Below are 27,928 nucleotides of genomic sequence, written 5' to 3' on the forward strand. Positions count from 1 at the left end.
GTGTTTCTCTGTTAGATGTTAGTTACCTTTTTATTTTGATAGTCTCTCCTTTTGTGAGTTTCACTTGTGTTTTCCTTTTTTTTCGCATCTCCGATTAGTCTTGTGTTTTTAAATCCTCCCTCTGTTGTGCTCTTTGTCGTGTTGTATTGTTGGTACTCGGTTCTTCTCCTCTCGTGTGTCTTCATGTTTGGATTTTTTTACTAGATTTCAAAAATAAAGATCTGTTTATTTCACGAGTCTACATCTGGATCCGCCGCCACACATAATACAACAATTCTTAATGTCAGTAACTCAACAAAAAATAAAAAGGCTTTGTTAAATGTTCCTGAATATTTATTTCAACATTACGAAAAAACCTCAAAAGTTAATTTAAAGACATGGCAGATTTTCAGTTAACACGCCAACATTTCCACACAATGGATGAAACATTACATTTTAATTCATCTCGTCACCTCTGATGGCAACTCTTTAACTGACCCACATTCGCACAGTGCTGCCGTTCACACATCAAAAATAAAGTTCTGCTTACTTCAACTGAACCTCAGATTTTCAGATTTATTCAAAGAAAATAGACAAAAATATGCACACGTGGAATTTACTGTACAGATAAATAGTCTTCACAGTGTGCATTTCAGAATCTTTCTGTATAGTGATGACATATGAAATGGTAATTAGTGTACTTTATGAGACTGATCTCAAATCGTCTTTTTTCAGGTTTAAGACCGAACCCCCCCCCCAAAATAAATAAATAATCTAATTTTACAACACAAAGTTAACAAGTTTTCACAATCCAGGCAACAGCTAGTCTTTAACCAAGAAATAGGAAAAAATTATCATGTCCTCCAACTTTTGTCTATGCTGACCAGAAAATACGTCAAAACTGGACAAATTCACACAAATCGCTGTCCGATTTTGTGTAATAGTCTGTGGGGTTTGGGGCTTTAATTTTGCCCTTTTGGACAGGTTTTCAGCTGTTCTGTGTTTGATTCCAGTTTTTCTTTGCTTTATTATTCCAAGTATATTAGTTTGACTTCTTGGTCCTTAAGCAGAAAAAGCTGATGACTGCAGTCGTCAGGCATTCTTTGGCTTTGTTGAACTTCCTCTGTTGATACCCTTCTGTTTGTTACCTGGAGTTTTCAGATGCCGAGTGTGTTTTGGACTTTTGCTTGTGACCAGAGATGGGCAGTAACATATTAACGAGTAAAGTAAGTAAAGTAAAGTAACGAGTAAAGAGGTGACAATAGAGTTGAGAGTGACGGGACTTAGTGCTGCGGAATCTTTGATTTTATTCATTTTTTGCTGTTTTACTTGCATCTATCTGAAAAAGCGAGTGTAAACACAAAACATTATTTTTATTTTATATGCTGGAATATGCAGAAAATAGGTTTAAATGTTAAACAAATTTCTTCAAGTCAAAGACTGTTGCATATAATTTAATTTTTGTCTGATGCAATGTGCATAAAGTCAAAAGATTAAAACTAATAAAAAGTTTTAAAAACAGACTTTTTCATTTGATTACATTTTATATGATGGATTATGCAGAAATAAATAGAATTGGGCAGAAAGGTCTAGTGCTTTATTATGTTTTTGTTTTTTTTAAAGTAACTAAATAATAAAGTAACTCATTACTTTTGAAAATAAGTAATCAGTAAAGTAACAGGATTACATTCTTGGAGAAGTTTTTTTTTCAACTAATTACTATTTTTAAGTAACTTGACCAACACTGCTTGTGACCTATTAATATTTTGTTTGTTTACTTTGTCCGACTCTGGATCCTAATTCTGCAAAATATCACATGTTGGGCAAATTCCTCCTCACTTTACCATCATCACAAAGTGCATTCATCAAACTTTTAGTCTGAAGTCCATTACTCACAGAGTGCGTTGCAAATAAACAATGGTTAAATGTCCAGATTCAAACGTGTCGCGTAATGTATATAGCATGTCGAATGCGTTGCGTTTTTGCTGAAAATTTGTCCTACAAAAAAAAACGTACAGTGAAAAACAGAAGTCAACATCAAGCAATGATGAGCCGACCCTTTTCTAAAGAAGAAAAGGAAGAGACTAAGAATTTGGTTCAATCCACGTCTTACAAGAAGGCAGCAGCAGGGAGAATTTCATGCTTTGATCCAGGAGTTGAAGCTGTATCACCACCACTTTCGTACATTTCGAGCTCTTGTTGGCAGAGTTGAAACTGTGGAGGTAGAGAAATAATATCAATGAGCTGAATGACCCACAGCAGCGACGAGCTTTGTGTCTGAGGTAAAATAGTATTATTTTACTCCTTGGACCAGTGTGTGTACTGAGCTACGGAGCATTTGTTGCCAAATGCAGCGGTGGGATTCGTCAGATCTGTTTATTGGGATCTCAAAAGTCTACACACCAATGTCAAAACAAATGTGGCAAATTCCCCACATTATCTGGATGTTACAGCAGCCTTAACAGTGGTTACTGATTCTTGTCTACGACATACTTACTGCATAAACACAGTTTCTACAGTTCATCTCGTGGTCGCGTGTCCTGCAGCCAGTATCTGTAGACAGCCACGGGATCTACATTCCAGTGCTTGTGGAAGGAGATGGCGTGCTGCGTGGAGATCATTTCCTCGGAGTAGTCATCTGGTCGGGCCTGAAATATCAAGGACAAGCGGTTTGTCTGTCTGTGCGTGTGCCCCGCACGCCTATCCACAGAACAAGGATATCTGTATTATCTCAAAGAGCCAGCAGTAAACGCATAATCATAAGTTAAACTATAATTAACAGGCAGAAAACACATGAATAAAATTCAAAAAGCCCCACCAGTTTAATTACAAAGCTGCAAGCTTCTGGGACAAAATGATTAATGTCTCAATTATTTTTCTACGTGGCAAACATTGTTTCTCTCGGGTTGCGAGGTTCAGCACTCTGTTAGGAAAGCAGAACCACATGGCATTCTCTGGGTCTCTCTCTAATTAACCTTCATTTAAACAAGGCAAACAGGAAGAGAGTATCACACTCTGCATCATCTGGTCCTAAGTAAAGGTTAATGTCTTCATTAACACTTGGGGCAATTTGGGCTCATTTAAGTGGCGTCTCTGTGCATTTAATCAAGGTGTGAGTCACTTCGCAAAAGCAAGAAAACAAAGACAGAAATGGTTTGAAAGGCTCTTCTTCTATTCTCCTACCCACACATCTTAAACTTTAGCACTTTGGATTTATTTTTACTAAACAGCCTCATATTAAATTGGTGCTCCAGTAAATGAAAACATTACAATAGATTTTAAGTTCATAAGCAGCTGCTCTTAAAAAAACGATTCCTATTTAAGTCAAGCAGATATTTACTGTTTAATTAAAACTTCATGCTTTACATCTGTCACACATTTTCTGTGTTCAGCTGACCTGCTTAAACAGACCAAATTAATTTACGCATTGCTTTCCCAGGAAGTTTTAGACCCATTTCTGTAATATACTTACATATCTATATTATTGCTAATATATATTGTAATATATCTATATCACTAAAGCACTTCTGGATGGATGCAAACTGCATTTCGTTGCCCTGTACCTGTGCATGTGCAATGACAATAAAGTTGAATTCTATTCTATTCTATTTTACAACTCTCATAAAAATAAAAACAACGTCATCAAGAGAGCTGTTCACCATGACAAGAACACGTGCGTGTTGCTCTCTACCTGGTGGAATAGTGGACTGTGTGTAATGGGAACACCGAGCGTAGTGAAGCACCTGCCCAGCACCATGTCATCAGGAGCATCATCGCTGTAGCAACCACAACTACTGGAAAGTAGCCTGGACACCGCCGTCCTGCTGAGCACCATCCTTCACACACACACACACACACACACACACACACACACACACACACACACACACACACACACACACACACACACACACACACACACACACACACACACAGTGTTCAGTGTGTAGTGCTCCCTCTGTTATGTTCTTACTATGTAGGCATATTAGGTATGTATACATTAACCCCTCCAAAAACTATTTTTATTTTAGTCATCAGTTAAAGATTTTCAACAAGAACAAATGTGCAAAAAACATTTGACTGGATTACATAATGCACAGAAGAATGTGGTTATATTATTATCAGTATTTAATTCAAAGCTGACATGAAAACTGCAAGGAAAGCCAAAGGTTTTGGGACAAACCCCGTGTAAGAAGCATAGAGTTTGTATTGCAACATTTATTTTTGCTTTATTGCAACACTGGTAAATCCTCACACAGCCTAACAGCTTTAACTCCCTTTTACTATGGTCTGGCTCTTTTAATGCAAATTGAGACCAAAGCCAACGGAGAAGTACAATGTAACAGAAAAAAAATTACTGGTTCCAGCTAATATGGGCCTTGATGCCATGCCTTGCTTGTATCTGATTGTAGCTATGTAATAGCTAAGGTACAACTATTGCCTCTAATGTTAAATAAAGAAAAATCAGTAATGTTCAAATTTTCACACAAGGTTTTGCATGTTTTGGCTCAACAATCATTAACACCGACAACCCAAAAATATCATCTGACCCAGCCTCACCCTCCTCCTCCGGTGGTGTAGCTGTATCCCTTCTGGGTCAAGCCATAGCCATATCTTTCCCCCAGGCTCACTGCTTCCTTTGGGTCATAGCAACGCAGCAACTGTCTCAACCGGGGTAAACTGTTGGTGGACCAAGAGAGAGAAAGTTTGCATAGCATACGTAGTACCTACATGCCTACAATAAAATATTAGTTATGTCCATGTCTCATCTCCAGTCCCCTTTTCCCTCTGTATGTTTTTACAGTGTCCGTGTTCCTCGTCCGTCCGTCACGTTAAGTCCACATCTACGTCTGTCGTGTGTTTCACGTCTATGTCTATGTCGTCAGGCTCGCATTGCCATGTCTGCGTCTCGTTATGTTTCCTGTTTTATTTTGAAGAGGTCTGTCCCATGTTCATTGAGTTTAGTTTCCCTCTCCCTGTCGCGTCATTATGTTCATTCCAATTAGCTGTGTTCCACGTGTGTTTCCTTTCTCCTCGTCTGCCTCGTATGTATTTATGTAGTCTGCTGTCATGCATTCATTGTCAGGTCGTCTGTTGTTTCAAGCCATGTTTCCGGGTTTCATGTATCCATGTCCTGGTTTGTTCATGTCAAAGTTTTTCATGTTCTATTTTAGTTTACCCAGTTTAGGTTAATGCTTAGTTTTGCATCGGTTTGCCTTGCCCTTTGTCTGTACCTTTTCATCAGCCTTATAAAACAGCTCGCCTTTTGTTAAATCAAATTACGTTCCATGTTCCATTGTGTGTGCGTTTGGGTCCACTATTCAAAGGCCACGCAGTGTGCTTCAGCCAGATTGTGACATTGTGGAAGTTAATCTTAGTAACAACAAGTAACAACATTATGATATAAGGATCAATTGAAAGGCAGCAACCCAAACAGACATGTTTTCTATGCTACAGTATACATTAGAGGTGGGAATCACTATACATCCCACGATACGATATTCTCACAATACTTAACGCACGATACGATATTATTGCAATTTTTTAAAATATTTTGCGATATTCAGATTCTGTACATAAAGGTAAACTTTATCAATATTCATTTTATCTAATATCAAAGTCTCACACTCAGTCTTTCTCTCATTTCAGTCAGTTTTATTGTTGACAAACTGAACGGTTTGTATTACAGTCTAGTCCAACTTAACTGAATGTAACCATCTGGTACAATTATAGCTATTCTGAACTATGCAATTTATGAAAACTGCAGCCCATTCAGCAATTGAAGAATTTGAAAGTAAATTAAAACAAAATATAATTTTACATTAAATAAAAAAGTTTTAAACTTAATTAAAATAAAACATGTCTTAAATTAAAATAAGTAAACTCTTATGTTTATTGCTGCCATAAAAAAAGTTAAACACATTTGGACAGTGAAGGAATGTCAGGATTCTTGCTCAGAAAAAGTCTCTGAAGTCAGAGCACAAAAACCTTTTTTGTAACAAAATATCGATTTCTGCTGTCCTTTTATCGATACATTATTAGCAAACAAAATATCACGATACTACACAGAATCGATTTTTCCCCCCACTCCTAGTATACATATACACTATAAATAGAAAAAAGTACTGGGCCAGTTTTTTGCTCATGCCAGAGGATGTTTGGAGCCCTGCAGTTATTGAGTGTCGGAGACCACAGCGTTCGATGAGTCTGCACTGTAACTTTACGTGGTTTCTGCTACGGCTGAGCTGCTGTGGTTCCTGATTACTTGCATTTTGCAATAATAGTATTTACAGTTGATTGTGGATTACCTAAGAGGCAAGAAATGCCCCACACTGACTTTTTTCAACTGTGGCATCCTATTTTAAGGCGTGACGCTCAAATCCAGTGTGCAGGGCTACATGTTTGATTTTATACAACAGTGTAAATGATACTAAAAACAGTTGAATTGAAACATTAGACATTAGACATTGTGGCCATATTCAGGATAGGAGGATACACAAGATTAACATTGGGGACTTTTTTGCAAACTTCACTACAATACTTCTTTTTTTTTGCATTTCATATTAAATATGCAGATTAGAATGGAAAAAGTACATCATAAACCTTTTTATAAACAACTTTCATGATTATAGTTACTGGCTGACTGGCTGTAGCTTTTTATTTTATTCATAACATTGTATTGTGATATATATGGGCTCAAAATGTGGTCATAAATATTTTGTACTTGTAAAAAAGATTTGTATGTGTAAAAAAGATTTGTGTGTGCGTAAAAAAGATTTGTATGTGTAAAAAAGATTTGTGTGTGCGTAAAAAAGATTTGTATGTGTAAAAAAGATTTGTGTGTGCGTAAAAAAGATTTGTATGTGTAAAAAAGATTTGTGCGTGCGTAAAAAAGATTTGTGTGTGGACTTAGAAAAAAAACCCCTGCAAGTTACAAGTACGGATTTTGACCCTATTTTTCTTCCTTTCATCTGATTGGTCAATGTCATGTCAATCACAAATGTAACAATCCAATCAGAGAACAGATGGGTTTGGCTGTCGGGGGGGCGCTTTTTTGAACTGCAGGTCCTTGAAGGGTGATACAGTTTGAAGCTGGAGGATCGCTATATAAATATCCGATAGCAGCTAGGTCCCCTAACTTTCAGTAGCTGTTGAAAGGAAAAAGTTGTGGTATATCAGTGGCTAGAAATACCATTATTACTTTAGGATTAGTTTAACACAAAGTCAGGGCTGACCCAGGACCATTGCTGTGAGTCACAGTGCGCAGCATAAAAGTCCTTTCACATCGGACGCAGGATGTGCTGCTAATGCTAACTAAAAGCAAAGGATCCAGAATTTGTTACGCTGGCTGCTGGGCTCTGTGGGTTTTTGCAGCAGCTCTACCTGTACTAGATGCACCTGCTCCTTGTCTTTTCTATCTCTGACTTTATGTCCTCTACAAGAGTTTGTTTTTTTTGCTGGTTCTTCAAATGTTCAATAAAAACATGTATGCTAATTCATAACGAAGAAAGCTTTGTAATGAAGACTGTCACATTTTGAGCCCATAGATATATCAATGTATTAATTTCTGTGTGTGTTAAATAAAGAGAAAAAATATTTTCCAGCTTACCTGATGAGAGTATCATCATCAACGATGAGCAGCCAATCGGCTTTCGGCACAGCTTTGCCTAAAAACCGCCTCAAGATTGCAAACGTCTTCCCACAGTGTCCTTTAGGGGAATAAAATATACAGAAGAAAATGTGAAAAAGATTCAACATCACATTCAATAACAGCTCGAGCTGATTTATTTTGGTTGATAATCATGTCAAGGTCATGACCTTTGGATGAGCTGTCCTCTCTTAGTGCACTTGTTAATGTTGTGTTTCAATAAAATGGAAGAAAATGTTTACAAAATGATAAAAAATGGGGAGAATTGGAAGAATGAGCAAAAGCACCTGCATGTGTGTGAAATGACAAAGTAGAGCCAAGAAAAGGTTGTGGACAAAGTGCAAGAGGAGAAAGCATAGATATGAGGAATAGATGGATGTGCAACTCCCTTCCATGTGAATGGACTTCAAGTAAAGCACAAAGGTGCATCTCAGACAAGAGTGATATCATTAGAGAGATAAAACTGGTGTCCGTGTCTTTTTCACAGAAGCTCTGTTTAGTATTTTTTGCTCGAGCGCCTATTATGACAAAGATTAGGTGACATACACACTTCTTTTCACCGCTAACAGCCAGTTAACTGATTAAATCAGACTGTCTTTTGATTTGTCTGCTCATAGACTGACTGTGGTGCACTTCAAATGTGTAAGGAAATATGGAGCTCGATACTTCAGTCCTCAGGAAAGGAGCTATTACATCCTGTGATTAGCCAGCTGTGCAGAGGTGAGCCAGGGACCAGGAGCTTTAAATTTTCCTTCATTAACTTTAACACTTGCAGCTTTTATGCCTGCAGCTCAGGGCAACATTGTGCTCCAGTATCCCCAAATGTGTTCCATGTTTCACTGAGCATGATCAGACGACACTTGCATAAATGCTGATACAAATCAGGCACAATGTTTGCCATATTTCTCAGCATACCAGCATCTCCTAAATAGTACGAAACATAAAGTGCATTTTTGGCTTATGACCAACTCTGCCTTTCTTATTGTCATGTAGGTAGTTTCGTGATGACTTTATTAATGCATATTCTGGAGTGTCTACACAATCTGACTAGTCTTCCCAACAATTTTAAGCTACAAATGATCTTCATCTGACCTCTGACAGGGGACACATCTCTGTGCTTGTTCCGTTAGACCTCAGCGCAGCATTCAATACCAATGACCCCAATATGTGACCACAGAGATTAGAACACAACATAGATTCATAGCTATCTGATAGATTCCAATTTGTTCATGTAAACGGGGAGTTTTCCTAAAAGCCGGATCCGTACACTATATTGCTATTATATATTTGTCTGCTGTCACATGCATATGAACTTGACAACCCATTCTTAATCCATAGGGTTTACTATGATGCCGGCCCACCCTTTGGAGATATAATAGCTTTAACACTTCTGGGAAGGCTTTTCACAAAGTTTAAAAGTTTGGTTATTGGACTTTAAGTGATGTACAGTTGTGTTCAAAATAATAGCAGTCCAATGTGACTAACCAGAGTTGTGGTAAATGGCCTGTATTTGTACAGGGAGTGCAGAATTATTAGGCAAATGAGTATTTTGTCCACATCATCCTCTTCATGCATGTTGTCTTACTCCAAGCTGTATAGGCTCGAAAGCCTACTACCAATTAAGCATATTAGGTGATGTGCATCTCTGTAATGAGAAGGGGTGTGGTCTAATGACATCAACACCCTATATCAGGTGTGCATAATTATTAGGCAACGTCCTTTCCTTTGGCAAAATGGGTCAAAAGAAGGACTTGACAGACTCAGAAAAGTCAAAAATAGTGAGATATCTTGCAGAGGGATGCAGCAGTCTCAAAATTGCTTCTGAAGCGTGATCATCGAACAATCAAGCGTTTCATTCAAAATAGTCAACAGGGTCGCAAGAAGCGTGTGGAAAAACCAAGGCACAAAATAACTGCCCATGAACTGAGAAAAGTCAAGCGTGCAGCTGCCAAGATGCCACTTGCCACCAGTTTGGCCATATTTCAGAGCTGCAACATCACTGGAGTGCCCAAAAGCACAAGGTGTGCAATACTCAGAGACATGGCCAAGGTAAGAAAGGCTGAAAGACAACCACCACTGAACAAGACACACAAGCTGAAACGTCAAGACTGGGCCAAGAAATATCTCAAGACTGATTTTTCTAAGGTTTTATGGACTGATGAAATGAGAGTGAGTCTTGATGGGCCAGATGGATGGGCCCGTGGCTGGATTGGTAAAGGGCAGAGAGCTCCAGTCCGACTCAGACGCCAGCAAGGTGGAGGTGGAGTACTGGTTTGGGCTGGTATCATCAAAGATGAGCTTGTGGGGCCTTTTTGGGTTGAGGATGGAGTCAAGCTCAACTCCCAGTCCTACTGCCAGTTTCTGGAAGACACCTTGTTCAAGCAGTGGTACAGGAAGAAGTCTGCATCCTTCAAGAAAAACATGATTTTCATGCAGGACAATGCTCCATCACACGCGTCCAAGTACTCCACAGTGTGGCTGGCAAGAAAAACTAATGACATGGCCTCCTTGTTCACCTGATCTGAACCCCATTGAGAACCTGTGGTCCATCATCAAATGTGAGATTTACAAGGAGGGAAAACAGTACACCTCTCTGAACAGTGTCTGGGAGGCTGTGGTTGCTGCTGCACGCAATGTTGATGGTGAACAGATCAAAACACTGACAGAATCCAGGGATGGCAGGCTTTTGAGTGTCCTTGCAAAGAAAGGTGGCTATATTGGTCGCTGATTTGTTTTTGTTTTGTTTTTGAATGTCAGAAACGTATATTTGTGAATGTGGAGATGTTATATTGGTTTCACTGGTAAAAATAAATAATTGAAATGGGTATATATTTGTTTTTTGTTAAGTTGCCTAATAATTATGCACAGTAATAGTCACCTGCACACACAGATATCCCCCTAAAATAGCTAAAACTAAAAACAAACTAAAAACTACTTCCAAAAACATTCAGCTTTGATTTTAATGAGTTTTTTGGGTTCATTGAGAACATGGTTGTTGTTCAATAATAAAATTATTCCTCAAAAATACAACTTTCCTAATAATTCTGCACTCCCTGTATAGCGCTTTACAAGTCCCTAAGGACTCCAAAGCGCTTTACACATTCATTCATCCACCCATTCACACACACATTCACACACTGGTGATGGCAAGCTACATTGTAGCCACAGCCACCCTGGGGCGCACTGACAGAGGCGAGGCTGCCGGACACTGGCGCCACCGGGCCCTTTGACCACCACCAGTAGGCAACTGGTGAAGCGTTTTGCCCAAGGACACAACGACCAAGACTGTCAGTTCGAGCCGAGCCACGATCTTTTTGGTAGAAATCGTATTATTACATGGCAAATAATTTACCAGTAGGTGTAGTAGAGTCAGAGAGACCAACAGACCCAACATTCATGATATGGATGCACCTGAGTCTGTGTAATTAAATAATTAAGTGAAAGGGGCATGTTCAAAATAATAGCAGTATGGAGTCCAATCAGTAAGGTCATTCATTATGTGAAGAAACAGGTGTCATTCACATGGAACTTATTTAAGCATGAAGCCAGCACGTGTTTTACATGCAATTCTCTCTGAAAACCTGAGAAAGATGGGTCGTGCCCGACATTGTTCAGAACACCATGCTTTAATCAAAACATTGATTGTAGAGGGGAAAACATGTAAAGAAGTGCAGAAAATGATAGGCTGCTCAGCTAAAACGATCTCCAATGCTTTAAAATGCAAAGCCAAACCAGAGAGACGTGGAAGAAAACTGAAGACTACCATCTGAAAGGAATGAACAATAGCCAGGAGGGCAAAGACTCAGTCAATGATCAGCTCCAGGAAGATCAGAGTAGAGCAGGGCGATACGACCAAAAATATTTATCACGATAAACATTTGAAAATTTGCGATAATGATATAACTGACGATATAATTGACATTAGACAAAATACTTTACAACTCCACAACTTTACTAGTGCAAAAAACCCATTAATGTATTTTCACTTAAACAAGCAGCTGTTTTTTATGGAAGCCCGTTTCCGCCACTAGAAAAAAAAAAAAAGCTAGTATCCATAACTCGAAATTTCGAGTTATTTTCTCGAAATTTCGAGTTAGCTCTGCCAATCAAAAATATACGTGAATGAGGTCGCTTTCTTGTTACCCGGAAGCATATGGCGCAGGACCGCGCACTCAAAAACGGATCCCAACAAATTAAAGTATGTTTGCTGATAGTAACACCATGTGATTCAGCTAATAACACAGGGATTTCATCATTTGTGAAGCCAGGCTGAAAACACTCAGCAATCTGTGCATTCACGACTGGATGTAATACCGGTAGCTTAGCTGTAGCATTTGTAGCTGAGGGCTTCAGCTTCCGGGTAACATGGAAATGACGTCATTCACGTAGATTACTGATTGGCAGCGCTAACTCGAAATTTCGAGTTGCTTTTCTCAAATTTTTGAGTTAATATGTCGAAATTTCGAGAAAATAACTCGAAATTTCGAGAAAATAACTCGAAATTTTGAGTTATGGATCCTTTTTCCTTTTTTTTGTGGCGGAAACGGGCTTCCATAGTTTTTTATGTGCATTAAGGTTACATAAAAATTTAACAGTGCAAATGCAAATTCCTTGCTGACAGTTTAACCAAAAGGCATTTCCAGTGGAAACTGGCTGACATATTCTCAGCATAACCATGTATAATATCCACAAAACCTAAAAAGAGGTTATACACACACAATACGGTGCATCACATGATTGTTGGGGTTTCATTCTAATATTGTAGACTCTTTACTTTACAATATAAACCTCCTTGAGGTGACTGTTGTGAATTGATGCTGTATGAATAAAATGTAATTGAATATTCTGATCTGTATCCAGCAGTTATCAGTAAAAATTGTTGCTGCTAATGAACTTACCCCTCTCAGTATTGGACACTCCCAAACTGACTGTTGGTATGGAGGCATCAGTAACATCGCTATAATACTCTAAAAACCCAGACTCTTTCTCCCAGGTCGCCTTCACCACTGGTACTGTGGAAATGAATGGGGAAAGATAACCGAACCTGCAACAACATTAAGCCTTCACCACTGAGCTGTAGACACATACAAACAGATATATATACAGTAGCTATGACTAGTGAAGCACTGATTGATGGCAGGCAAAGCTTCTATTTAATTAATAGACTATAATTTATAGTCTTTAGTCTTTAGACATGACACAAAAAACCTACAAAGTAATAACTTAAAAGTGATCCATGATAAGGGGGACTCATCTTACCTTAATTTATTCTGAAACACATCCACTAATTATTCACTTGTACAGAGCATCAGTGCTTTGAATAATTGCACAAATTATTACAAATACAAAAACTTTAATATACTGAAATATATTATTATATCTGAGTTGCATTGTTATTATTCCTGTGTGTCTCAATCACTCTCAATTACCTGTGTGTGTGTGTATATATATATATATATATATATTTATATATTAGGGGTGCAACGATATTCGTATCGATATTGAACCGTTCGATACAGTGCTTTCGGTTCGGTACGCATATGTATCGAACAATACAACATTTGTAATTTATTTTATCAATTTTCCTTCTGACGATGCTGTCTGTGTTGAGCGCTCAGTGAATCTGTGTTCGACTACTCCGCCTAGGCTGCACTGTCCAGCGCAGATCCACTGAGCGCTCAACACAGACAGCATAGTCAGAAGGAAGAGCGCAGGGCACCTCCCCCACCCTCATTCAGATCTGGCGTTTGGAATTATTTTGGTTTTCATGTGACGTATGACCCTGAAGGTAAGCGAGTCATGGACTAAAGTAAAACAGTATGTTGGATGTGCCATGCAATGCTCAATTACATGGGTGTGAACTAGTGTGCTAGCGCAGTTAGCTCGTTAACGTGTTGGCCATCTAGCCCCATGCACAGAGCGATCGGCGGTAGCTCGTTAACGGAGATTTGCCGTGTTGTGGCGTTAAGGTCATTTCAACGAGATTAACCTGAAAGCACTAGTGGGAACACAACGAATATGACTGCACATTTACGCCGACATCATCCTAGTGCAAAGACAAGTGGAAGCAGACAAAAAAAAGCAAGCATGCTACTAACTTTAGCCGAGTCATTTAGACAGCTGTTAGCACATGATTCTCCTTATGCTGCTGAGAATATAGCCCAGAAGAAGCGGATAGTATAGCTTTTATTTTGGAAAGAGCCATTTCTCTGTAATAAACTCTCTTTTCCAAAGATGAGTGATTCCTCAATCAGATACAGGGCTTGCAATATCGCTAGCCCGACGTCCCGGAGCTAGCGATTTTTTCAGTCGGGCTACCAAAATCTATCTCTGCCCTGCCCGTCGGGCTATTGTAGGAAAAATATATGTCAATGCTTTTGCATTCTTTCAGAAATGTAGCTGGGTAATTATGTCATTGGCATCGGTGAGCCACTGTCAATATGTGACATATTGAAGTCGCGTTTGAATTTGCGCTCGTTTTTTTGCTTTCACTTTGCAATCGTGCGAACTGTGTATAGAGAGCGACAGCACTGATCTGTGAGTGATGATAATTTGTGCACCAATTCCTCTGACATCGTCTTATTAATCGTTAGCTTACTATGCAAACATGACAAGTGAAATCTCCCGCAGCTTACACATGTGAGAGGTTGATCGCGCAGAGAATCGCTGAGCTTATGTGAGTGAGTGTGTAAAAGCATTTCAGTTCTGCTGAGCCAAATAAGACAGGTCAGGGTGAAGAAGTGACAGCCAAAGAAAAGCTTACCACAAAACGGAGAAGTTATGACAAATCAGACTATAAGGCAAAAAGAAAGTGCAGCTTTATGGTTTCATGGACAAAAGAATTTCTGTGGCTGCGATATGACGAGCTAAATAACCAGGGCTGCACATAAGTGGTCCGCAGGTGCGCATTCGCTGTCAAAATAAAAAACACGCACAAGGGTTAGGGTTAAATTTAAAAACTGTACTTTTGAGTTAAAATATATATTTATAATTTTAATAAATGACAAATTAAAAATGCATGAACATTTTTTTGTATCGAAAAAATATCGAACCGTGACACCAAAGTATCGAACCGAACCGTGAATTTTGTGTATCGTTGCACCCCTAATATATATATATGTATATATATATATATATATATATATATATATATATATATATATATATATATATATATATATATATATATATAATTCTGTAACTCTGTAACTTCTGTCGGTGCTGTGCTTTTTTGGAAATCGAATTTCCCAGAGGAACCCACCCGAGGGATTAATAAAGTTCTATCTAATCTAATCTAATCTAATCTAAAGTATACTTGTACTTTAAGGTTCTTTCTATTATTTGAGATAGCTAGAGCTGTAGCTAGAAGATATATTTTAGATAACCAAATGTATTGAATGTTAAATAATTAATTTAGATTAACAAATTTTGAATTAGTATATGTGTGCTTACTGACATGATGGATCTTGTTACCTACTTACACCTCTGCAGAACAAAGTATTGTTAATTTGTCCGAAGTTGTACACACACCTCGATCTGAGTGGAACTTTTGGCAAGTTTTCACAGCAACAAATACATCATTCTTCGACACTGGATGCCCCTAAAATAAGAGAGAAAGAGAAAAAGTGTCTGCCTTCATTGGGGGAAAAAAAGCACTGTAGCCATCAATGGGTAAAAAAAATGTGCTTCAGAATATGTGTTTCATATCAGCAATACATGTAATGTCTACATAATATCGCATATGCTCAACTCGTCTTATGTTTCAGATGCATAAAAATCATGTAGCAGAGATTTATACTCGATCTGTTCAAATAGTTTTTAAAGCATTCAGTGCAGGTAGCTGTGCACTTGATTTCCATTAACCCTTCAGATTAAATCAGCTCACTTGCTCACAGAAATTTCTGTTTGCATTCCCATACAGCAGACTTTGGCAGTGGCATAAAGGGCTGACTTCAGTCTAACTAATATGGACAGCTCAGCTGTAATTTGTTGTGACTTAAAGTGATGGATTACTGCACACTGGAAAAAGGTCCAACGCGTTTAGCCAGTTTTTCCTGTGCTCATATTTGACAATTTAAACTAAATAAGAGGAATATCTTAAGATTTCATTGAGTTTGTTGAGTAAACAATGAACGTTACGTATTATTGCCAAGATGTTAGCGATAATAAAACAGTCTTGCCGCATACGTGAGTCAAAAATAACTATTGTTGACTTAGAAAAAAAAATCTACAGGTAGCTGTCATAACAGATTTGGTTTTACACCAAAGTTCACACAAAATGAGAAGAACTGAAATGAAAGTTATATCTAGAATAACCAGACAGAGTGAAGCTGTTACATACGCAGTCGGGCAGGTAGGTTGTAAACGCGGTAGCACAGCCGTCTCTCGGCTGTGTGCAAAACTCTGGAACTGCTGTCAGCTTTGGGCCATGTCCTTCCTCCCAAATAAACAAAGCAATCTAGAAAAACAGAACATGCATGAAGACAAATTCAAAGGTTAAAGTGTTTTGTCACTATATTCAAATTAGTGATGGTAAACTTGACAAATAAGTAAAAAGGCACAAAAAAAAAAAAAGTCAAATAAGGAAACAGTAAAGATAAATTCCAGTCTGGTCTCAGATATTAACAACAGCTAATCCAGGTCCTTTAAACTTTAAACGTGTTTTTACTTCCACTACTTTCTCTGTCAGCATTTGGTCTGACCTGGAAGACTGTGACATTGTGTTAACACACACCTGAATGCTCAGAGCAGCAAACCACCAAAACTTCTGCTTTTTTAAAGGTGCTCAAACTTGCTGATGATTATAAATTAAAGTGCATTTCAGCTGCACCTGGTTGCTACTTACCCTCTTAATTCTTATGGAAGCAGTAGGGGTGTACTTAAGTTTTTCACAGGACTGTAAATGCTAACTGCTCCAGTGATGTGTTGAAAAATAATAAACGATCTACCAAAGCTGCAGATCAAAAGCTACGGGGAGGAAATGCTGTTATAATGTACTTTAGCTCAGCTCGTAGACTGAAAGACACTGATTTCAATTTTCACAGAAGAAGAAGCACAAAGTTGAACTGAACCAGTTTTTGTTTGGTTATAATTGATTTAAACGCTCCAAGAAAGTGACAAAGTACCTCATGCTTCAGGTCGATTGTAAAATCTGACTTGAGATTCTCAGACCGTATCCGCTCTGTGAGTCTGAAACACATGAAGGTTGAAGAAAGAAGGTAACAAAGCACAGATGAAATGAGCAGGTTCCCATATTATATAATGAAATTAACAACAATGACTGAAAGTTACTCAGTTATTATTTTGCAGGAAAGCAACCAATCAGAAGTCAAGCTTGAAGGGTAGGCGATTTTAAAGGTAGAAAGAGACGGTGGACAAAGTAAGGGCCTGCAACAAATCCTAATATAAAATATATAAGATGTATTTTACACTGTGAGTGAAGCAACAGGTAATGGTTAAGATTAGGGATGGGTACCGGTGTCCGGTGCCATGATGGCACCGGTTCTGACATAAACGGTAGTAACCAGACCGAAAAGCAGCGCACATTTCGGTGCTTTATTTCGGTGCTTTTTTTTTTCCTGAGCTGTGATACACTTCTAGCCAATAATTTTACGTTTCCGAGGATAGTAGGCGGGTCCAGGTACGTACGTTCTTTTAGAGCAGAGCTACAGATTAAAATGTCCAAGGCGAAGCGGTCAAAAGTCTGGCTGTACTTCACAGCAAAATATGCAAACTCAGCAGCCTGCAACAAGTGCTTTAAGCTGATACTGTGATACTGTCAAAGGAGGTAACACCTCGAATCCGATGAAACACCTGGCGACGCATAGCGTTTTTTTTAAAAGCCCAGAAATGCGCCGTATGATAGCTTGCTGCGAGACCTCACACCGAGCGCATCTACTGTGCGTGGGTTGCCTGTTATCTGACCCGGAGTTAGCAATATCCCCCAAAAACCCCGAAGAGGAGAGTCCTGGCCCCTAGCCCTGCCAGTGTAGCAGAAATGATGACGGATGATGATGCAGCAGCAGCCGTTCTTCTCTGCGTGAGTAGCTTAATGTTCGTGTGTAATTTACGTTGAGTAGGCTAACCACGTTATTACATTAATGCATGTAAAGTGAACTAGCAAACATCATCATAGCTACATGCGGCTGTCTTCTTGTTTGATGGCAGATACTCCCTTCACCCTGGCCAAAAAGGCTAAAATGACCAAAGAAAAAGTGGAAAACAGCTAAACATGAGAGGTTTAGGACAAAGTTTGTGTTTTTTCCATTGTTTAAGCACTGCTTCCAGCCAAGAGTGATGCCATATATGCCCCATAGCTGCAGAAAAGGCTAACATTGTTATCTTTTTACAAAAAACCAGCTGAACATGAGAGGTTTTTGGACCAATTTTGTGTTCTCCATTCTTTAAGCACCGGTTTGAGCACTGGCACCGTTTCAAAAGTACCGATTTGGCACCGGTATCGGATAAAACCTAAACGATACCCATCCCTAGTTAAGATTGCAGCTGATAACTTTTTTCTTAGTGGGACAAAAAATAAGTGCTGCATTAAAAGTCATTCTGGGAACATTTCTTTTTTAAAAGATTTATTTTTAGCCGTGCCTTTTCTTTCTCATCTTTTCTTTTTTGTTTTTGTTACTGCAAACTGTCTCCCTCACTCTTGTAGGTCCTTATTTTTATTGGCTGAATTTAGCTTAGTCTTTACAATTAACAGATGTCTTATTAGAAAGCTTATAAAGGTCTGCTAAATGTGTAAAAGAAGAGAGGAGAGCAACACAGGGACTCACTTTAATCTTTACGCTCACCTCTTGAGCAGCGGCGCACTGAGAGCCCAGCCTGCTGTGGTGTCAGGGTAACTGAAGGAACTGGGGTCCTCAGAGAAGGCATAGTGGTGAATGATGGAGGCCTCGTTGTCATGGAGACGCTTACCCAAAAACCACTCCTGTATTGCAAAAAGATCACCATGATCATCATTTTATGCATAGCAATTGAGTGCACAGTCACTACTGTTATTGAGGTGCTTGTGTGTGTGTGTGTGTGTGTGTGTGTGTGTGTGTGTGTGTGTGTGTGTGTGTGTGTGTGTGTGTGTGTGTGTGTGTGTGTGTGTGTGTGTGTGTGTGTGTGTGTGTATCCCACCTCTTGAGCTGGATATCTGTTGAGGACCTCCAGCAGAGCAGACAGTGTGACTTTGGTTTCCTCCTCTATGAAGAACAACCAGGAAGCTGAATGTCCATATTTGACAAAGAGCCTGAGAAGATTGACAACTTAACAATGCCAAACCATCAAGGTTAAATAAGCTGTCATGCAACGTAATTTTAATAAGTTACTCATCTTCATTTGAGTGCTCAACACTCACCGAGGAAGTGCAGGGAGGATACTCCAGTCCCCTTCATACTGTGACAGCTCATGGAGAAGAACAATCACTGGAACTCCCTGCATGGCACATAAGAGCTGAATCATCCTGCAGTCACATGAAAAACACTGAGCTGAACCCCTACAGAAGCATTTTAATGATTCATTTATGATGATTTCAGTTTCTCTGCATAAGCATCTTATGTCCCCACTATGTCCCATAGTTTACTAGTACGGGTAGTACCAATACATCAAATAACATATTTCGCATACATATGATGACCGTAGTCTTACAACAGACAAACGCACAAAACACCAGAACTACAAAGGTGTAAATAAATGCAAATGTGGACTAAATTTCTATTTCAAACACCTAAACTTTAATGAATGCAGATTTAAATCAATCAAAAACAATACGTTGAAGCCCATTGCTTTGTTATATTAGCTAGCATTTTTCTTTAAAACATAGTGATTCATCAGTACTGTATGTCAACTTCAAACTTATGTTACAGGATGGATATTTAAACTTTTTATTTATTTACTGGAAAAGTTCTAGTGACCTACCCTGCAGCTCTGTTGGAGTCGTTTTTGGATGTTTCTCTGATATATTTACCTTAAATGTTATTTTTTGAGTTTTTTTCTGAGTTCAAGATTTGGTTTTGTTTTGTGTCTCAATTGTTTCTTACTTTGGCTCTTTTGTAATGTTTGTAAGATTCCTATTTTTCCTTTGTCATCATCATATCCTCCAGCAGTCTGTTTGTATTCTACGTTCTTCTTCTCTGGTTGAGTCTTATTTTTATCTTTTGTTTTCCCTTTCTGTTTCTGTTTCCAGAGCTGTGTCCTTGTGTCGGTCTGGTCTCTGCATCCTGCGTCTGTATTTGTGTCAAGCTGGTGTTTCTGTTCCCACGTTCTGTTTCTTCTTCTTTTATTCTGGTGTCTATTCTTCTTCTTGTATCTTGTGCCTAATTCTACTTCCTCTGTCTTGTCATCTGAAATGAGTCCCAGCTGGGCTCTCGCCTGTTCCCTCGCCTCTCGTTATCCTGTGTGTATCTTGCTAATTTTGAGTTTTTTGCATTTTGCGCACAGTTTTCATAAGCTCAGTAATAAAGCTGCCTTTTATTTTATCCCTCATTCCCGAGTCCTGCCTGCCAAAATGTTTCATGACATTAAAATGTAACTCAAATTCCACCATCTGGGAACACAGACATCTGAAATATGACAAGAGGCACAACTTGACCTGAAGAGAGGTAACAGCAAGTTCCATTTATAGGTTTTGACAGGATTTTGAGTGCAATAAAATGGCTTTCCAAAAGTGTTTGGGACATCCCAGTCACTTTATGGGATTTGCCAGTTTTATTCCATACTTCAAAAGAGTCATAGTAGAGAATTTGGGGGAGCTACCATGTGATGTCAGTCAATTTCAATAACCAGAAGAAGCTGCTTCTTATTCAAATTCATAAACTGGTTCTGGTTTTGATTTTACTGAACTCCTAACATCTGTTGCAGCTTTGGTAGAGTGCCATCAAGACTACATTATGTAGTAAATCCTTAAGTATTTAATCTGCGTCCATTTTTCAAATTAAAAAAAGTTAGTATGGTTTCAATTAAAATCAAACATATAATCAACACTTTATTTCTGATAATTAAAAAATTTTTAGACAAAAAAATGCTTTTTTTTCTCCCTAAAATCATTACTTCAGTAACTTAGTTCTCAGTGAAGAAGAGTTCAGGAAACAATCTTGCAGACACCCTCTGCAGCAGGTTTCAGTATAGTGGGATTTGTGCTACTTCATATAGAGCCTATAGTCTCGGCGATTACAAGCTCAGAATGAGACTAGAAAATAGAGGATTCGTACAGTCATAAGTCTTTTCCATGTAGCTATTTAAATTGGTTGTAAAGAAGCAATTGGGAGGAATAACTGATGTATGGGTCAACTGAAGTGAAAGCTGGTGCAGAGATTAAGCCCCTCGTTACATATGTTGTTACAGAACCAGGAGACTAAAAGGCCTTTAACTGTCTGGCAGCAAGAGAGGTGTGCAAGCTATTAAGTTATGTCAAGTGTGCAAATTGATTTATGCAAGATGAACGGCTGCTACAAAACATGACCTATGACCAAAATAAAATGCTCCACTCTGTTGTAAATTTATGTCCGACCACACGGATGTTCTTTGCCAGTATATTGAATAAAGCAATTATCTGATGTTCCATTTACAAAGCTTGGTTTGATGATTCCCCCTCTCCTTCATTTTGTACAATCATACAATGCTGGCTTCAGACTGAAAGAGCATATGACAGCGCTAACCACCTCCTCATTTAAAAAAGGACACAACACTTTTCCAAAACTGTTATAAAGGTCACTCAGACATGTTGCTCTACGTACAAGTGGGCTGTGTGTTTTAGTAAAGAACTTTCTCACTTGTAAGTTGAAGCGCTGTTTTCTGGTGAATTAAAACCTGAGATGCTATTGATGATATTTTAGTCACATTTTGACCACCACCATTAATTGCTGAAGGAAAAAAGCCTGCAAGAGAGTTAAACAACAAGCTGGCAGGACATCAGAGTCAGCATTTAAACCGTGCCGTCAGTGAAAATCAACATCAGCAGAAAAGTCACCTTAAACAAGGATTACGCAACCGCTTTAAGGTCTTTATGCTGCAATAAGCATCAAATCAAAAGCTTTCAGTTCCAATCACACCCTTCCAGCTTTTGTGAAGAAATGACATTATATCCATGAAAAGTCATCAGATTAACAAGATTCCTACAAGCATGGTGCTGCACCCATATCCGTCAAACAGTCTCATTTCCAACTACTTTCACTGAACCTTAGACGAAACATTATAGAGATGCACAAAGCTTGAAAAGCCTTTCTAAGGACCTGTGTGTTCTCCCACCTACGAAACGAAACTGTCTACAAAAGGCAGATGGTTTTTGTAGACAGCACATGGAGACAAAGAATAGGTAGAGCTATTTTGGACCTGTGCAGCTGAGGGATAGCGCATATATACTGGACAAAGACATTAAAGATAGAGGTGCCAAGCAGTAAGAAAAGAGGAAGGCCACAAAGAAGATTCATTGATGCAGTGAAGGAGGCCAGAGATAGAGACTTTACTAATGCCGCACTGAGGAAATTCACTTGTTAAAGCAGCACAAAGGCCAAATGTCTTACAGCCAATTTAGAATCACCAATCAACCTGGGAGGAAGCCAGAGTACCAGGAGCGAGGGAAAGGATAACATGTTTAAATGTTACATAGAATGGCTCCAGCCAATCACAATGCTGGAACTCTTTTAGTTTTTGCCAAAAACTAAAAGTAAAGCATATTTTTCTGGGTTGTTTTTTAAACATTGATTTCATTAGTAACTCACCAACATTCATCGCCCTTTTCTATTTTACGCCTTCACTACAGTTTTCGATCACCACCTGCTCTTTAAAAAAAGGGTGAAAGTGAAGATTTTACGATTTAGCTTTGGAAATCTTTTCACAGAGCCCCTGCTGCTTGAATTTTTTACCATTTCTTGCAATCAGGCAGTTTTTCCTCAATTTAAACTGCAGGTAAAGAGAAAACATCAGACTCATATTTCACAGTACCAATTCATCTCAAAGGAAAATAAACATCTACATCTACTGCACCCCATCACATCCATAAACCTGTCATCTCATTTCACTGGTAACAAAATACTTTTGAGAGATACCCTGCAGGCAGGTACCATTAAACGCTTACTGCATGAAAACAGTGAGCCTGGCTTCCTTCAGAGGCTCTGTGGAAAGGAGGACATCTATTGGTGCCATGTTAATACCGCAACAAAGCATAAATCAGTTTTAACATTTTTTGACACCTAATAAAAGCTAAAGTACTTAAAGGATTGCTGTCCTGTCCTGCTGGCACAGTAAAGTGCAATCATAAAACAGGCATAAGAATCAGCCATAAAAATCCACCATAGAAACTAAAGTAGCTCACTTATGAGCTTTAAACTAAGCAAGCGTGGAGGTGGCTTTATGTTTTGTCCATTAACACCAGTGATGCTTATCGATACAAAAAAACCCTGAGAAATAAATTGTATTCTAATTAGACAAAATTCACCCATTAAAGCTTTAAAATTATGGTGTAAAGTGTAAATGAACCATTGGATTTAATGAACGCCTATGGCAGCAATAACCTCCAAATTGTGTTTCAATTATCTGCGGATTAGACCTGCACGATGCTCAGGAGGACTGTTGCGTTTTACACAACTGCTTAAGCTCACCCATAATGGAGTCAATACATCAGCATCTGCAGTTGAATGCGGTCTGTGTGTGTGTTTAGGTTTACTTTGTTTGGAGTAATCGTCCACCTGAATCACCAAGGCCCAGAAACAGCAAAGCAGCCCTAAATGATGATGCTCTCTCTGCTGTACTGCATCAACGTGACGGTGTTTTCATGCTGGGATGCTGGCGTCTCTTTATGCCATACGCAGTAATGTGTTTTTTCCACCTTGTTTGCCTTTTTAGTTAAAATACACTATATCTGTCCCGTTTGTAGCAACCGAAAATAAAATAAATTCATAATTATAATAAAGGTCAATCAAATGGACCAATATGGCAAGGCCATGATGATCCACTTGGTAAAATAAATCCGCTTGGCATCTTTCTTGGCCTTAAGACAACAATTCTGATGGCTAAAGATCCAAACGGGACACAAAAAATGAAAAAATAAAATAAAATAAAATACACTATTGCAATTTTTAATTAGAGGTTGACCTGGAGATTTTCAAGACAAGTTTATGTAAGAACCTGCCCCCAAATGTCAAAACAAGCATCTAATTAGGAGAAAACTCTTGTAATCTTTTAAACTGACTTGAGTAATAGTTCTCCAGCTTTTCTTTCTTTGGACATTGGCTGCTTTTTCACACATTTTCAATGCAGACCTTGTACCTGACCATTTTCACAGGAATGTTTGTTTCTTCTTGTTGAGTCATTCAATACTGCACACAAGCATATAAGCACCCAAGTGAAGGGATGTAACAGTTTTGTGTCTATACATAACAAACAAATTTTGACATTTGATCCATCCACTGTTCACTGAAGCCTCTACAGAAATGGTCTGAGTGGAAGGGTGGCTGCCAAGAAGCCATTTTCAAAGAAAGGAAACAGGGAGAAAAGGCTGAGATGTGCCAAATTATGCAAACCTGACCTGAAAATCAGTGGCGACAGATCTGATGGCGTGATGAATCCAAATTTTAAAATCACTTAATTAATTAATTAATTAATTAATTAGGTTAATGATTTAATGAGTCACCAAACATCCAAAGAACAGCTTTCTATGTCCTTTAAGAAGCCTGGAGAACTATTCCTGTAGACTACTTAAAGAAATTACAAGAAAGCTTGGCTAAGAGAGTTCAGGCTGGAGTTTTTTTTAGCCTGTCTTCATGTCTGGCAGCTTTTGCAATCAGAATCAGGATCTAAATGAACTGTTGTGCCAAACATATTTGCTTTTCCAAGACGAGCTCTGGAGTCTTTAGGCCCCCTTTTGTTTGTGTTTGTGTTTTCTTTCTTTCTTTATTCATTTCTACTATTACTCACATGAGTGCATGTCTAATACAGCATTGCCAGAGTTGACAAGCACAAGAAAAAGAGCAAGAAAAAAAGGGAGGGGAAATAGATGAAATGAAAAGGACAAGAGGACAGAGCACAAGTGAAAAAGCATGATGGGCCTCCAAGTGCTGCACCTGTAAGAATAAACATGCAAAAAAGTAGCACCTGGATGGATGGATACACAAACTAACAATTTTGGTAATAACGGCCCCATCAGACAGAGAAAGACCCAGGAGACCCAGGCATCTGCTGCTCCCACAGAGTACTGAAGAGCCGAGACCACATCTCGATGACAACTGTGTGCACATAGCAGCAGAGGAAGGAAGTGGGCCCCAGATGGAGCCCTTAGAGCCAAAGAGCAAGGCCCCCAGAGACCCAGAGACGGCAGGCAGCCCATGCCACCAAAGACAAAAACAGGGCCTCAGATGCCTGAGAACCGCCCAACTCTCAGCAGAGCCCCCAACTGCACTGAAGAGGCCACCCTGGACCACAACCTCCAAAGGAGTGGGCCAACAAGTACGGCAAAACATCAAGCCATGCACCCTGGAACCAAAAGTACTTACATCCCGGGGGAGGGGCAAGGCCACCCTCCTCAACCATGTCCCACAGGGGCCAAGGATCACCCAGGCTGAGCCATACATAAACACACCTACACATATACAGACACACACAGACCACTCACACACACACACACAAGGACACACAACCATCACTATCAACCCCCCTGTGAACAGATGTGACCCCGAACCAATCGGGCTGTGTTAAAGAATAAAAATGGTCGTATCAAATATTGACTTTCAAGCTCATTAGAATCATGCAATCTCTGTTTTTGACTTATCTACTGTATCTCCATGTATGCTCGCACATGTTTCAATAAATCACTTGTAGAGAAATGTAAGCATAAGAAAAAACCCCATCTTGGCTGTCAATCTCATTCTGCACTGGGAAGATGGTTGATACAGGATGATGGCACGGAGATTCATTTCCCTCTGAAGTCGGCTGCTGCTGCTGATTTTCAGTAACATCAGGAAGTTAGTTCCTTTAGAATACGAGCCAAGAGCCCAAAAAACTGAAGAAAGCCACAACATCTGCTCAAGATGGCTGATGGTTGATGAGAGCTTTTGTAACGGGAGATAGCCTTTGTCTTCACTGCCTCTCTCAGACACTCATCCAAGAGGCTTCTTCTGTAGTTCTAACACCTGCAGAAACCTCTTGGATGAGCAGTGACATCTTCACAAGCTTAAAGAAGTCCAGTCGTCTTCTTTTTAATCTTCTAAGAGGTTCCAATCAAAGCGAGCACTCTGACCATCACTGACCATGACACTGTCATGAGTAGAGCCTGCTTGTAGCGCCTCATTACTTCACCTTATGATTGCAAATGACTTCAAATGGTTAACTTCCTTTATTCATTATCACTGTAAATGAATTCACATAAACGATTATAGCAGATTTTTATAACATAAGAAGAATGTTGATATTTTCTTATGGAGACTATACTCAGCGTGCCTTCTGTACAATACATGTATGAGCGTGTACAGGAAAATAGGAAGATTATAACAAAGCATGGCAGATGTTACCTGCCCAAGTCGGGCTGCCTGCTGCAGAATCTCCACTTTCCTTTGACCACTGCGACGGGCATGGTAGGAGTTCCTCTGGCTCTGGATCACTATCATTACGTCCTCCAGCTCTGTGAAAAGACATGCATGGAATATGTATCCTGATGACTGGTTAAGAAAACAAAGAGGAAGCGCTAATCCTTTCATCCTTTCATGTTCGAATTTAAACTCATCTACAATATTTCAAAGTACGCTCTTAGACACATTATTATAAGATGCGCTATAGAACTTGTTTATTTCCCAAATAGTTGTACAAAATGTTAGATCGCCCTCTCACTCACCGACAGAGTGTTTCCTGCGCTCTGCTGCCTGTGGACAGTCAGAGAGATTGACAAAAACACATTGCTGAGGCACGTGGCAAAGCATTAATTTACAACAAGAAACTAAAAAGCAGCACTTACATGATCAGGCCCTGTGTGTTTGTCTCCAGCAAAGACGTCTTGGTATGGAAAGAAAAGACAACTGAACAATTATTTGTGAGGAGACAAAAAATATCTTTTTTTGATTTTTCAGTTTAAATCAAACCAGTACCTACACTCAATGGCCACTTCATTAGGTGCACCTGTTTAACTGTTTATCCAGTCAGCAAGTCATGTCAGAGGTCAGAGGAGAATGGCCAGACTGCTTTGAGCTGATAGAAAGGTAACGGTAACTTACGTAACCTGTTACTATCGAGGTATGCACAAGAGCTTTTCTGAACACACAACCTTGAAGCAGATGGGCGGCAGCAGCAGAGACCGCACCGAGTAACACTGTTGTCAGCTAAGAACAAGAAACTGAGGCTCCAATTAAACACGGGCTCAGACAAGAGAAGATTAGAAAACTGTTGCCTAGTTTGACGGGTCTTGATTTTTACTATGACATTTGGATGGTAGTTGTATACAACTAAACTAAAACGACTTTTTCTGGTAATAAAAGAGAACAATTATAAAGTGTAGAAATTATCAGCATGTTTTTTAAGACACCTTCAGCTTCATTTGCAGCCCCCCACGCTTCGGCAGACCTGTCAGCAACCACAGCGGATGATAACGATACCTGCGCATTAATACCATTTCCTCTTTTGATTTTAAAAATAAAACCATGCGCTATATCTCTCACTTTCTTTAGAAAGACAGAAAAACAGAACAAATGTCATTATGACTTTACGTTAAAATTTGACAAGGTTAAAAATGACCTTGGTTCATAATTTTTAATGCAGAGTTAAACAACGTTATATTTCACTACTTTCAAAGAACAACTCAAAGCCACTTCCGGCTGCTGACACAGTGTGTCCAGCTTTGTGTGGCGGGTAAGCTAACTGCACCCCTGCCTCGGATCTGCAGACGTTTCACTTCACTTACCGAGACAAATGAGAAGCACAGCGACCAGTCTGCATCCGTAAAACATATCACGGTGTGACATGACTCCTAGTGCTACTGGTTCAATCACCGTGTTTCCATGGCGAACTGAAGAAATCGGTTTGCTACATCTCTGTACCGGAGGCGTGAGCTTTCATGTAGTGGCAGTTAGTGCGGAGCTGTAGCGACCTCTAGCGGACAACAAATGAGTAGTTTGGTTTTCGATGTCTGGTATTGGATCGGATTGTTACAGAAACGGGATATAATATAAATAATTGTCTCTGGTCACAGTAAATAGGAATTCAACCTAAATTTTTGTACTATTCATGCCAATAAAGGTATGCCCTCCTAAAATCTAAGATTAACTTAAAAAAAATCAGCAGGTTTTAAAATTAGGTAAATACACATTCAGATTAACAACAACAGAT

The 27,928-nt window shown here is 39.1% G+C and overlaps 1 protein-coding gene across 3 annotated transcripts; it reads right to left on the reverse strand.

The window, feature by feature from the left end:
* Positions 1–1,730: 1,730 nt before the first annotated feature.
* Positions 1,731–27,694, reverse strand: b3glctb (beta 3-glucosyltransferase b). Of its 3 annotated transcripts, XM_026182975.1 has the most exons (16): positions 27,504–27,694; positions 26,565–26,602; positions 26,445–26,472; positions 26,125–26,234; positions 18,981–19,057; positions 18,761–18,872; positions 18,430–18,566; positions 16,753–16,816; positions 15,969–16,085; positions 15,158–15,227; positions 12,526–12,639; positions 7,589–7,688; positions 4,540–4,659; positions 3,671–3,815; positions 2,477–2,627; positions 1,731–2,193 (listed from the first exon to the last, which is right to left on the reverse strand). In XM_026182975.1, the coding sequence occupies exons 1-15, from the start codon at positions 27,562–27,564 to the stop codon at positions 2,493–2,495; spliced, it is 1,428 nt and encodes a 475-aa protein (XP_026038760.1). In that variant the 5' UTR covers positions 27,565–27,694; the 3' UTR covers positions 1,731–2,193; positions 2,477–2,492. The 3 variants fall into 3 exon arrangements, with proteins under 3 accessions (XP_026038760.1, XP_026038761.1, XP_026038762.1); XM_026182976.1 differs by lacking the exons at positions 26,565–26,602; positions 27,504–27,694 and having other exon boundaries at positions 18,981–19,085; XM_026182977.1 differs by lacking the exons at positions 26,125–26,234; positions 26,445–26,472; positions 26,565–26,602; positions 27,504–27,694 and having other exon boundaries at positions 18,761–18,888; positions 18,981–19,040.
* Positions 27,695–27,928: the final 234 nt, after the last annotated feature.

Source organism: Astatotilapia calliptera, chromosome 10 (genome assembly GCF_900246225.1).
Source record: "Astatotilapia calliptera chromosome 10, fAstCal1.2, whole genome shotgun sequence".
Lineage (NCBI taxonomy): Eukaryota > Metazoa > Chordata > Actinopteri > Cichliformes > Cichlidae > Astatotilapia > Astatotilapia calliptera.